Source organism: Talpa occidentalis, unplaced genomic scaffold (genome assembly GCF_014898055.3).
Source record: "Talpa occidentalis isolate TD23 unplaced genomic scaffold, MPIMG_talOcc4v2.1 talOcc4.16, whole genome shotgun sequence".
Lineage (NCBI taxonomy): Eukaryota > Metazoa > Chordata > Mammalia > Eulipotyphla > Talpidae > Talpa > Talpa occidentalis.
Window position 1 is genome coordinate 42,740,056 of NW_023601653.1, and position 12,504 is coordinate 42,752,559.

General features: G+C 41.9%; 1 protein-coding gene across 1 annotated transcript in view; it reads left to right on the forward strand.

Annotated features, from left to right (window-relative positions):
- Positions 1 to 4,738: 4,738 nt before the first annotated feature.
- The window catches only part of DBX2 (developing brain homeobox 2), a 39,224-nt gene continuing 31,458 nt past the window's right edge, over positions 4,739 to 12,504 (forward strand). Inside the window, exon 1 of the mRNA XM_037514109.2 lies at positions 4,739 to 5,153. Coding sequence (XP_037370006.1) covers positions 4,739 to 5,153 — 415 coding nt within the window. The remainder of the gene's footprint in view (positions 5,154 to 12,504) is intronic.

The following is a 12,504-nucleotide window of genomic DNA, read 5'->3' on the forward strand; positions in this document are numbered from 1 at the left end:
ATGGGAAACGGAATTGTTTTCTTGATTTTTTCTCTTCTAGTTTGTTTTTATAGATAGGAATGCAAGTGATTTTTATACATTGATTTTGTAACCTACCACTGCATAGTACTGACTGTTTTATTCTAATCTAACCCTTTCAGCAAGATTTAATTGCTGACCATTCCTGCTTTCTGGAACGCTCCTCTATCAGCCTCTGTGTATGGTCTCCGAGTATAGGGGCAGCTTCTCCTAGTGATTGCCTCCTCCTGGTAGTGACACTTTGAGTCTGGACTCGACTTAGGGACTTGCTTCTAAATGAAGAGAAAATGGCAAAAGTGATGAATGATACTTCTGAGATTAGATTACAAATAGACTTTGTAGTCTACCTCATTACATCTTGTTTACTCTTTCATTTGATAGGAGGTGGCTGCCATGTTGTGGAAAGGTAGAGAGCAAACAGCAAAAATGCTAGCGGGGCCCACAGTGAGTGAAGAACTGGATTCTGCTGAGGAACACCGGGCGAGATTGGAAACAGACTATCTCTAGCTGAGTCTCAAGGTGACTGCAGTCCTCAATTGCAGCCTGTGAGAGGCTCTGAGTCAGAGGACTGCATGAAACTGACCTGAGCCCGGAGTACTAATACACAGAAGCTGAGAAAATAACTTGAAAATTATGCCACACCATGTCATTGGCTGAACTGAAAACAATGTTTTCTTCAGAAGTTTTGCATATGACTCTACTTTCCAAATAAATCAAAGTTGTGAAACAATAAGATGGACAGACTAAAACAAACAAACAAACTTTAAGGATTAATTTTTGTTTATTTATCCAAAAAGTTTATTATATTTTAAATAAAGCAAATTCTCACCAGAGAAACGACACTCTAAAGCAAGGATATTGACACACCCAACTGTGGTTCAGAGAGCCTGGTCTCATGGCCTTAGAGCACAGCCTCACAAGAAATTAACTTCTTTGTATGCACTTTATAATTCTGGCAGTAAATATAAAAAGCTTATTGTTCATCTGAAGGGACTCTGGTGTCAACTTTTGGGAATATGACAAAATTCTTTATGTAACGTGTCTTCACTTTTTGAAAAATACTTCTTCTTATTATTATTTGCACAGAAGAACTGGGGTGTAGGCCAGAGAGAATTCACTAGACACAGAGTGGGGAGCAAAACAGGTAGATCTACTGAAATCCACTGCTGAGGGGAGCAGCAGGCGAGTCAGGAGAGGTCTGCTGTGACCTATGTGGATCCCTGGTCAGGGATCGAACTCAGCCCTGATATCGCTGAGACTTAACGCCTAGGTCACCAGGGAGACCCAGTCTTCACTTTTGTCTAAAGCAGCAATTCAGGTCAAACTTTAAAACTCTGTAGGATTTTGGCATGACAGAATAGCACCTGTGACTGTGAGGACACGGAGAAAATGAGAAGCAGTTGAAAAGACAGCGGATGCTCAGCAGCTCCCCCAGCAATTTCCTCAAAATCTTTCAGTGGTGTCACATTTCACTTTGGGCAAAGCAGGACAAGTGGAAAAGTGGTTAGAAATGATCAATGAGCAAGTAATGCCAAAGAAACTGAATGGCCTGGAAAGAAACTGGGAAGCCTCCCAGTTACAGAAGAAAGTCAGTAAAATAGAGTTTGAAGGTAGAATGCAGGGCACGGAGATGAACAATGTCCCAGGCATGGCAAAATAATACATAAAAAGCCAACAGGGCCAGCCAGAAAGGACATGTGCAGGAAAAGCGGGACAATAAAAGCTTGAGTCCTGCCAGATCAAAAATTGAAAACATATTTATAATGCCTTTCTGAGGGGAGCCAGATTTTTGAATTTATTTTAAAGGCCCATGGTTATTTGGTGATGGGGTGGGAAGGTAGGATTGGGAGAATATTTAAGAAAATATATAACTGTGTAGCATTTAACTGAGAAATAAGTGCTGGAGTGATGGAAGGTACCCAAAAAACTCCTAACACATTTGTACACTTTTCTTTGACAATTTTCCTCTCTCATTTAGGATTAAGATGTAATCTGATGAAGGCCCTGGAGCGTGAGTGGGTGCACGGTGAGGAGAATCTACTCAGTTAGCAATTAGGAAATATTTTTTCTCCCTATGTCACTCGGCATGGGTCAGATTTCTAGTATGTTACTAAAGAGGCTATAATGCTTCCCTTGAAGTTTCTCCATATAGTTGAGATCAGAATCCAGCTCCTCAACATTCAATGTTTTCTGATTGTCGGAGCAGGACTCAGAGGCTACGAAGAGGACTCAATATTCCATCCTGGATCTTGTCATCCAGAGGCCACGGCACCCAGGGTATGGCCAGGTTCTCTCCCCACCGGGCACAGAGAGAAGAAATTAGGTGATCATGAAGGAACAGGGAAGAGATTCATACTCCCTAGAGAAGTCCAGTTCTTAGTGGAACTCCTTGAAGCATGTGTATCTAAAATAAAAAAGACTTACCTATTTGTTGTATTAATTTATTATCGATAGAATTTGAGGTTCATTAATTAGACATGTAAGCAAGAGAACCACAAAAATAAGCAAAAAGATCTATGGTGAACTAAGGAGAGGATGGAGATGAAAGAATAACTGGGGTGTAGGCCAGAGCTGTGAGGGGTAATGCATTCCCCAGACACAGAGTGAGGAGTAGAACAGGCAGATTGACTGAAATCTACTGTTGAGGGGAGCAACGGGGGAGACAGGAGAGGTCTGCTGCACCATGTGTGTCAGCTCCCTGGCAGGGAATTGAACTCAGGCCTTAACTCAATGGTGACAGTGCTGAGACTTAACCCCTAGGGAGACCTCACTGATCTCTGTTTTCCTTGCTCATCTCCAATGTGATTCTCCACTTCCTATGTTCAATCACTTTTTAACTTTTCAAGACTCAGTTTAGGGAAGTCTTCCTAATTACAAGTCCTCTAACAGATGTTTCTTGCACTTCTCCCTCACTGGACTGTGAAGTCCTACAAGGTAAGGGCCAGACCTTCATTATCTCTCCATGTTCCCAGGATTATATCCCACAAGTCTTCACTAAATAGGAAAAGGTTCAGGAAAGATGGGGTGTATAATGTGACTAAGTTAGTTTGTTGACTAGAGTGGATGAACAGTAGTGTACACAGACCCTGCGAATAACCCCCCTCTCATTTAGCAGCAGGTGAGACAATGGACTTTTAAAAAGCTTTAGAGAAATCTCATGTAAATGGAACAAAAATCAACCAATTCACTTGAAGGTAAATTTTTAAAAGGAAATTTACTTCACTAGCATGGCAACTCCAGCCAGTTTTTCAGCGAACTGAAGCCAGGGACCAAATTATTTTTCTGGAAAAGAGGAAATCTTTACAATCATGTGACTGCAGACTTTGCATCCATCCTTGAAAAAATCTCTTCTAGAGAAATTCATCTAAATTTGCTCAGGAGAGTTGCAATGGCAAGTGTTGACAGAGAAGTCAGTTTTAACGCTTTGTTGGTTTCCAAGGTGAGGAACCTGCAAGTTGCTTTGTGGTGAAAAGTACTTTTAACACACACACACACACACACACACACACACACACACACACACACACACACAGAGCTTTTTCACCAGTCCATTCTCTACTTAGCAGACTGTTAAACTGAAAAGTACCCAAATTTCTAGGGGAAAAGGAGAAAAAAAAAAAAAAAAAAGAACAACTTAACTCTTCAATTAGTGTTGTCGCCTCCCCCTGAGGTAGGACCCAACCACGGATGGTCGGAGAACTTGGGGACGGTTTTTCTTCCAGGCTTTGACCCTGATCTTCTGCCAGTTGCCATTAAGCCAACTCCGCCTAAGATCCACTTCTCTAGATCAAAATCTAATAGAGCCCGTCTTCAGAGTGGCTCCGAATCAAATCTCATGAATAAGTGAATCACTAGAAACAAATTTCTTAAAAGGTATTTCAGGATAAGTTCTTTCTTTTTCCCACAAAAAAATGGGGCCGCATTAAATACACCAACAACAGAATACTTTCCACGTGTGTGACATAACAGTCTCAAGCAACACTGACTTTCTCTGCAGACTGCAGTCCTTCCTTTCCGACACAGGGGACTCTGCTCACTTCCCCCGGGTGCCGGATGGCACTGGCAGAACTGCCATGGGCATGGAGAGCAAGGATGGCCCAGGCCAAGCTGCGCTAAGCTAACCACTCTCGGGATGGGAACGCCGCCTGCCCTCAAGGCGCTCGCCTCGCTGGTTTTCAGGAGCTCTGGCTCCCGGGGCAGGCCGGCTCTTGGGAGAGGGCTGCAGTCAGCCCCGCCCCTGGAAGGGGGCTACAGAGCCCGAACACAGCGCCTCGGCGCCAACCTCCTCCTCCCGCCGCGCGTCTCTCCCCAGGCCAAAGCGCAGTCTCGGGCTGTCCCGATTGTTGCTGGCTGCGTCTGTCACATTGTGGGCCTGGTGACATGAATGAATGGACTGGACACACCTTCCAGCCTTCTGGAGAAAAACTCCTTCTCGGATCTGCATAGCGAGCAGGAGGGACTCCCCCGGACGCCCCCAGAGCCCACGCGGTCGGGTTAGGGAAACACACAGCTTCCCCCTCCCACTCTCCTCCCATCCCTTAAAACCGCCCAACCCAAATAAATAATATCCTCCCCAGGCTGCCGGCGTCCTCGGTGCCCTCTTCTCCCCCAGCTGGTGCGCTCCAGCCCCGCGGGAGGCGGCGGCGCAGGCGGCAGCGCCGGGCCCGGAGCCGGGCGCGAGGGGCGAGGCGGGCGCGCAGCCGGCCCGGGGCGCCACATCATGCTCCCCAGCGCCGTGGCGGCCCACGCCGGTGCCTACTGGGACGTGGTGGCCTCCTCCGCGCTCCTGAATCTCCCTGCCGCGCCGGGCTTTGGCAACCTGGGCAAGAGTTTCTTGATCGAGAACTTGCTGCGGGCCGGGGGCGCCCCGCCGCACGGGCTGCAGCCGCCTGCGCCCCACGGCCCGGCGGCCGTCCTGCCCCCCACCGCGGCGGCCGCGGGCGCACAGGTTCGGCCCCTTCCGGCCAACCCGGTACCTCTCAAGCTGTGCCCGGCGGCCGAGCAGGTCAGTCCGGCCGGGGCGCCCTTCGGCACGCGGTGGGCTTTCCAAGTGCTCAGTCCCGCGGCGGACGGCGCCAGGTTGCCAGGCCGGGCTCCAGGGGACCGAGACTGTACCTTCCAGCCTTCAGCGCCAGGTGAGCCAGAACCTCCCTCGGCAGCCGCCGCGCGGCACCTCCCAGCCCGCTGGGCCCAGCATCTGCGCGCGCCGCGGTGCGCACTGCGCCCAGGGCGCCCCGGCAGCCGTGCGCCCCAGTCAGCGCTGGCCCGGGACCTGCCTAGCACAGCTCGAACTTTAGTGGCGATGCCGTTTAGGGATAAGGAGGTGATTGCTGTTCATTGTGACCCCTGCCTCCTTTCTGTCCCCCCTCTTCCACCATCTTCTTCTCTGTCCCCTTGTTTCAACAAGTGGAGAGCTACTTTTTCTGGCTTTTCGGGTGCAACCCTTGGAGGTACCTCGTGTTAGTAGCAAAGGGCAGCCCCTGACTCGGGATGTTTGGATTCGCTGTACCAGTTTCTCTCTGGGTTTCCCAGGTTCAGCAAGTCTGTCCGCCGGCTCCGGTTCGGGAGGCCGGGCGGTATCAGACGGGTGGAAAGTTGTTGGCAAGGTTAGCTTCGTGCCGCCGGTTTTGAGGGCTTTTGTCTCGCCAACTGTTAATGACAGTCGCAACAGTTCAAAACGATCTTTGGAAAGGAGAGTTGCAAAGCGTCATGACTTTCCGTGTTTATACTGTGAATTCCTAAGTCGGGAGGAAAAGCAAGGCCAACTTTTTCTTCTTGCTGAAATGGCTGAGTTGGCACCTGGAGTGGGAAGTTCACTGATAAATGGGAATTTTCCAAAAGAAGGGCAGTTTGGATTTGTTTTAATTCCTAGAAACTTAAGCAGTGTCACTGGGATGCAGGCCGTTTAGTCAAATATTAACTGCCGAAGTGGGAGTGAAAACGGGAAGAACCTCTTAGAGACCCAGAAACTAAGATACACTTGGATTTTTTAAAAAAAAAAACTTTGTCCTTAGACGATCTTAACTAATTCTTTTAATCCCGATGGGTTTGTCCGGAATGACTAAGAAACGCTTTTTCAACAGATTCCATTGTCCCAGCAAACTGTCGGATCAACTTTTTTCTTTTTTTTGTTAATGGTTTTATAGAATTCAACATGTTTCGAACTTGTCCTGATCTTTCTGGTTGAAGTGGTTACTGAACAAAATGAATGGAACAAATAGAATTATATGAGCGCCTTTCTTATTCACATAGTGTAGAACCTAAACTCTGGAAAATCCTTTTTGCATCTTGGGAGAGGAACAAATACAGTTATGGCAAAATGTATGTGCTTGGAAATTTGTTCCACTCTGTTCTTTTTGACTTATTAGAAAAATTAGAAATGTATAAAGTAGACAAGAGTTAGTAAATAATGTTTCATAAAAATAACCTTTTGAAGAACATGTGGTGATTTCAATAACTTTGGAGGGCTTGGTGTTGTATTCATAGGAGTAATTTTTCAAGGATTCTTAACTTTGCAGATTTTACAGATACAGTTTAAGTAAATTTAATCAAGTGTGGGTATTTCAATAACTTCAAAATAATTTTGTATACATACTTATTTCATCCAATATATTGTAACTGTTGAGAAAGTTTCCTAACTACATTCTTTTTATTTTCAAGAACATGTTCATTCTTGTACCCTTATTAAAGTATTAAAATGCAAAAATGATTTTTTGAATAATTAAGAGGGCATAAGAATTTACATTTCCCTTTGAAGTATTCCAATATAGTTTGAGCATCTATTTTTCCTAATAACTTATTCAGTCTTCATGGAAGATTTGATGTTCTCCTGGGTTCATTTTCATTTGAACAAATAACCTTTTTATTTTTTTGAAATCATTCTTATCAGTAGTGCATTTAATTTTTTTAAAACTAGAAAAATATTTTATGCAAATTAAGACCTGGTAAATTTGTGTTCACCAATATGCTGCTTTAAACCAGCATTTCCATTACTTTATTTTAATAATTTGGCAAAGAATGCAGTTTTCTAAAGATTGCTCTAGTTTTACTTAAATGACAGTCTTGCCCTCCCAAAATGCTTGGATACTGTTTTATATAGAATTAAAATGAATATTCACTGTCACCTGGGGTTTAGATGAGGATGAAATAGTGACTGAGGGTCTATAGCAAGCGCAGAGGTTATGGAAAAACGACTGTTTTCTGAAATGCTAATGAACAACAGTTCTGATTCTTTAGATTCTAACTTGGGAGTGGGTCACAAAATGTGAATTTTAAGAACTTCTCATATTGACTAACTCTTTTTTTTCTCATAAGTTGTTGAGTTCACCAGTCTAAATGTTCAATAAGAAAATCAGATTTTTTTTAGAAAAGCACATTGATGAAAAACAGTGTCTTTTAATTAGGTACTTTATGTGATTGCATGTGTTTAGGCGGTTTTAACTTTTGTTACCCACTGTTGATTATATCTTATATTTTATTCACACCTCTTTCCTGGGTCAGTCTCTGTTCTAGGCCATTGGGACACTTGTGAACAAAACAGAGGGCATGCTCCATGCAACTGACATTCCTTGTTCGCTACTGCTTTATGGTTTATCTAGCATTTTCGTAATTGGCCATTTTTTTCTATAATTTTTCCACTTGCTGATTTTGTTCCTGTCTGATGTATCATTTTAAACATCTCTGAACTTGTCAAAGAGAAAAAAGATGCCTCAACTCCTCAGGTCCCCTAGATTAATCTCCTTTTGAATATGAGAGATTAATGAGGGATAATGAGAAAATCAATTGTATGTTATCCCAATAACAAATCAGATTGTGATTTTTGTATCTGAGTTCAATAGGGAAAAAAACTGGCTTCCCTTTCATCTTCTATGAGATGGGTCTGAGGGGGCTGATACTCCAACAGGAACGAAGATTTATAGGTTAGGGATGAAAGTATAACTGGTTCAAGTCTTGCAGGATTGTAGAGGAGAAAGGGGACACCCCACAACCATGCCCTGTCATTTGTTTATATAGGGTAGTTTGAAAATATTATTTTCAAAATCAAAGGCATTCCTCCATGTGAGAGGGCACACTGCAGTAGTAGGCAGTATTTAGATGCGCCTGCAGAGAAGGTAGCTGAAAAGGGAAAAAAATAAGGTCTTCGGTCTGCTATAGTTTTTTTAATGGGAAGAAGGTTTGCAAGTAAAGCCTTTCAACAGAGATCTTTCCACAGAAGTTGATTTATATTCTTTGATGAATATTGTGCTAGATTAAAATACTCTTGCTTTTATAAATAAAGGTCTTGAAATGTAAAAAGCTGAACATTTGAAATTGCTAGCAGTTTATCAGTTTTATTCAAAGAAGTGGGACAAATAGACTTACTTTTTAATAGTATTTGTTATTTTCAAACGTTTTGCAAAATGTTTGACATAAAATGTTTCCTGAACACAATTTTCTTTATTGATTATTAAATTTACTCTTTGTGTTACAGAGAAAAGGGACTGGGGAGAAAAGTTTATTCTGGATTGATGAGTTGAACTGTTCATTTTTTTTAAATTAAAGTCATTTTGTCCAGTAGTCTGTGATGTGTAGTACAGAAATGCAACCAGATTCATAATACATTTTTCTGGCACCTGTTAGGATCATTTCTAACTATTTATAGTTTTTGTGCTGTCAAGTTTTCTTGTCCATCTCCCAGTCCCAGTTTTACTATTGGTTCATTTTTCCTTGACTGGGTTAAACAACTTGCACTTAAATTTTGGGCTCGAAATGTTTTTCCTGAGATGCACTTTTGGCACTTGGGGAGGGAGAACAAGACAGAGCTGTGCTTCAAGTGTGGATTCCAGCCTTAATTTAGGAAGACTCTGTGGTTTGATTTATGAAGCCAGAGTTTGTCACTTATTTTTGCTAACTCATGCTCTAGATTTATTTTGCAAACTAAAATCACAGAATCTTACGATGGGCTGTGCTGACCCAGAAGCAGGAAAATGAGAATGGGGTATTTAGAGAAAAGGGTAATGACGGGACCCAGCCTAATGGTTTCTTGTTCAGCCCATCTCCCTTTTCCATCCTTCAGCGGAATTTGTAGATAGTATAAAATCGTATTCTTACTGCATCTGTGTATTTTTAAAAATCTCCTTAACACAGTTTTGGAATTATATATGAACACGTTAATGATTTTCCTGTAGTTCATGAGGAATCCGTTCTGCGTTAATTACTCTCGGTCCCCAAGTTAATGAACTCAAGGTTCAAGGAGTTCTTGAATTGAAGAGAGCCAACAGAACTAAGAAACCATTCCTTTACTTCTGTGCTGGTTGCGTTAGCCAAGCTCCTTACAAAATAATGATGGAGTTGGAACTATATCAGGGTAGCAATTTACATGCCTTTCATTGATCCAGGCACCTGGGTCACTCCCAGTCTCTAACACATACCTCTCTGCTTGGCTTCCCCAGCAGGAATCACAATCCCTTAACATATATGGACGTTATTGAGGTTTAATAACAAAACAGGAGTGAATGCAACAGGCAAGTAGGAACATTTTAGAACTCTTCCCTGACTTTTGCTGTCGGGATTTGAGGATTATTTTAAGAGGCACAATGTTTGAACGCCCAGGAAATTGCATATGGATTTATGCAGAAAGAATACAGGATTTAGAGCATTCAGAATTAGATACAGGAGGCCAAAGATGTCACATGTTATGGACAATTTTATAGGATTGTCAACAGTGATTTTATCTATATTTTCTTGCCATAAATGTGCCTCAGATGTTGGAATCTAAGCTGTGCATTAGATTCTGCTTCTTTTCCTTCCTGTTCTTGTTACCACTGGGTGGGGGTTGGGGGAATCTCTTTTTGCTGTAAGGAGGTATTTTATGATGAGTTTTGCTACTAAACCATGATAGAAATGGTAGCAACTTAAAAGTAAAGGAAAGAACATTGGACATTGGCAATAAATTTTCATAAAACACTTTAAATACTTTGCTATGAATGTTTTTGCAGACGTCAAGTGTTATCATTTTCAAGATATTTAAACAAGTGTGCCCTTATATTAGGGTGAGGGTGAACACTTCAGTTATTCCTCACTCAACCTACTCCCACCATACTTCTGTTTATATCTTTTTTATTTCTTATTGCATCTTTCAAGGGGACTTGATTTGCAACTCTTAATTAAGACAGTATTTGTCCATTTAATTGTGAGTTCATAGAGATGGAAAAGTTCTTAATTACAGTGATTCCTTTATTCATAATAAAGGCAGACCACTTTTAAGTCAATTAAATCACTCTAAAGTTTTCATTCAAATACACTGGAATCAGCCAGTAAGAAAAAAGGCAGATTGTAAAAAAGAAATAATAAGATTTTTATCTAAGAATGCTTGTTAGAATCCTTATTTAAGACTTCATTAGATCATACTTCTCTTTTATACTCTCTTACTAATAAATTGGATTTTTGCCTTAACATATAATATGCTTACCAGACCCTTGTATATTTTATTCCAAAATATTTTATTTTATTGTCAGTAATGTTTCCACTTTTAATGAAATCTCTCTCTTTCATTCTTTTTAGCCTCCAGTCAATTCTTGATTTGGCAATGCTGACTGATTCATCACTTTATATAGTTACCATAACGATTTTATTTTTAATAGCATTATTCATTTTGTCAACTTGGGAATATTTCAGGGGCACATTTTTTTTGGTGAAGCTTGTGAACAGTAAACTTAATGCACCAACATTCTCTCTGAAGTCCAAGATCAAAAAGCTGCTCTAACTTTTTAGACTTTTGTTAAAGAACCAAAGCATCCAGGAAAGGGAAAGTTAAAAAAACAGAAAATTTCAAGTCTTTATTCTGTATATTGCTGAAGACTGAATTGCCTTATTATCTGTATATATTCTAAAGGTGGATTAGGTTTTTTCTCTACTCTTTCTGTCCCTACACCACACTAACCATACATTTCTACCAGTCCTTTTTAGAGGGTCAGTATTTTTGTTCTTTAAAACTTTAAATTTAAATGTCTGAGTATGGGGCCTCCATGATGGCCGAGGGGTTAAGTCTCAGTGCTGTCACCACTACCGCCTGAGTTCAGTTCCAGGCCAGGGAGCTGACACACAGGAGTGCAGCAGACCTCTCTTGCCTCTGCCACTGCTCCCTTCAGTAGTGTATTTCAGTAGATCCACCTGTTTTGTTCCCCACTCTGTCTCTGGGGATCCTCTTACTCCCGCACCTCTGGCCTATGCTCCAGTTCTTCCATGCAAAAACAAACAAACAAACAAACAAATAAATAAATAAATTAAAATCTTATAAAATAAATCTCTGAGTGGAATATAGAAGGAGTTAGTGAGTTATTCTCTGAGAAGACTTGTGCACATTAAAAAAGAATAAAAACCATGATAGCTGGGAGGTTTATAATAGGCTAATCTAGGGTTGGAGTGAGCTTAAGTGTGCTGAACCAATTCTGTAGTGACATTGGGTGTCAGACAAGACTGATTCATCAAAGCTGGAACAGATTCACTCCTGTTAATATATTTTCTGTAGGTGCTTTTGCGCTACAAATTGAATAGTTACAGTAGAGATTCTGTAACTTGCAAAAACCAATGCATATTTACTATCTGTCCCTTTTTAGTAAAAGTTTATTAATGCTTTCTCCAAAGCATAAATGGCAAATTGGTTAAATTTCAAAATAATATATGATTTTTCAGCTGATATGAATAACATTTCTATCATTTTAAAGCCTATGTAATTCTAAATTTTAAGCCTGAGGTCTTTCTGTCACTGATTGTATAATCCTAAGCAATCCAGATAACTTTCATATACTCTTGAGAGGAGAACAGATGTCAGGGTCAGAATTTGACTGTAAAGCTCATTGATAAGGAACAGGGAAAGATGGGAAAGATTCTTTGTACCACTCCATCACAAGTAGCATTGCTGTTGAGAAACCATTGCAAAACTTGGGGGCTTTAAGGAATGATTTACTAACTCTACCCTCAGTTTTATGGGTGGACTAGATTAAGCTGGGTGATTGTAACTTGGAATTTCATGCAAATGAAGTTAGATGTCAACTGGGGTTGCCGTCATCTGAAGGCTTGACTGGGCTGGCTGTCCACTGAGGCTGCTCGTGTCCCAGGTGCCAGGTGCCATGTGATGCTGTCTGCTGACCAGGCTCACGGCAGCATCCACATGGGGCTTCCCAGGTGTCTCGCACTTTTCTAGCATCATGGCTGGGCGCTGAAACGGAGTGTGTTCTAAGAGTACACAGTCCAAGTAACCCACTTGGTCACTGCAAACTTCAAAGGACCTCACCTTGGAAGTTCCAGAATGTCACTTCTTCCATATCCCTTGGTCAAACAAGTCAGCAAGACCAGTCTAACTTCAAGAGGAGGGGAACCAGACCCCCTCTTAATGAAAACCATGCCCGATCACTTGCAGTCTTTTACACTGTGCCATAGAGTGAGATCATTTTTGGACATAGTTCCCGATAGGTGGTCTCTGGCTGGTGTAGACCAGTGCAGGGA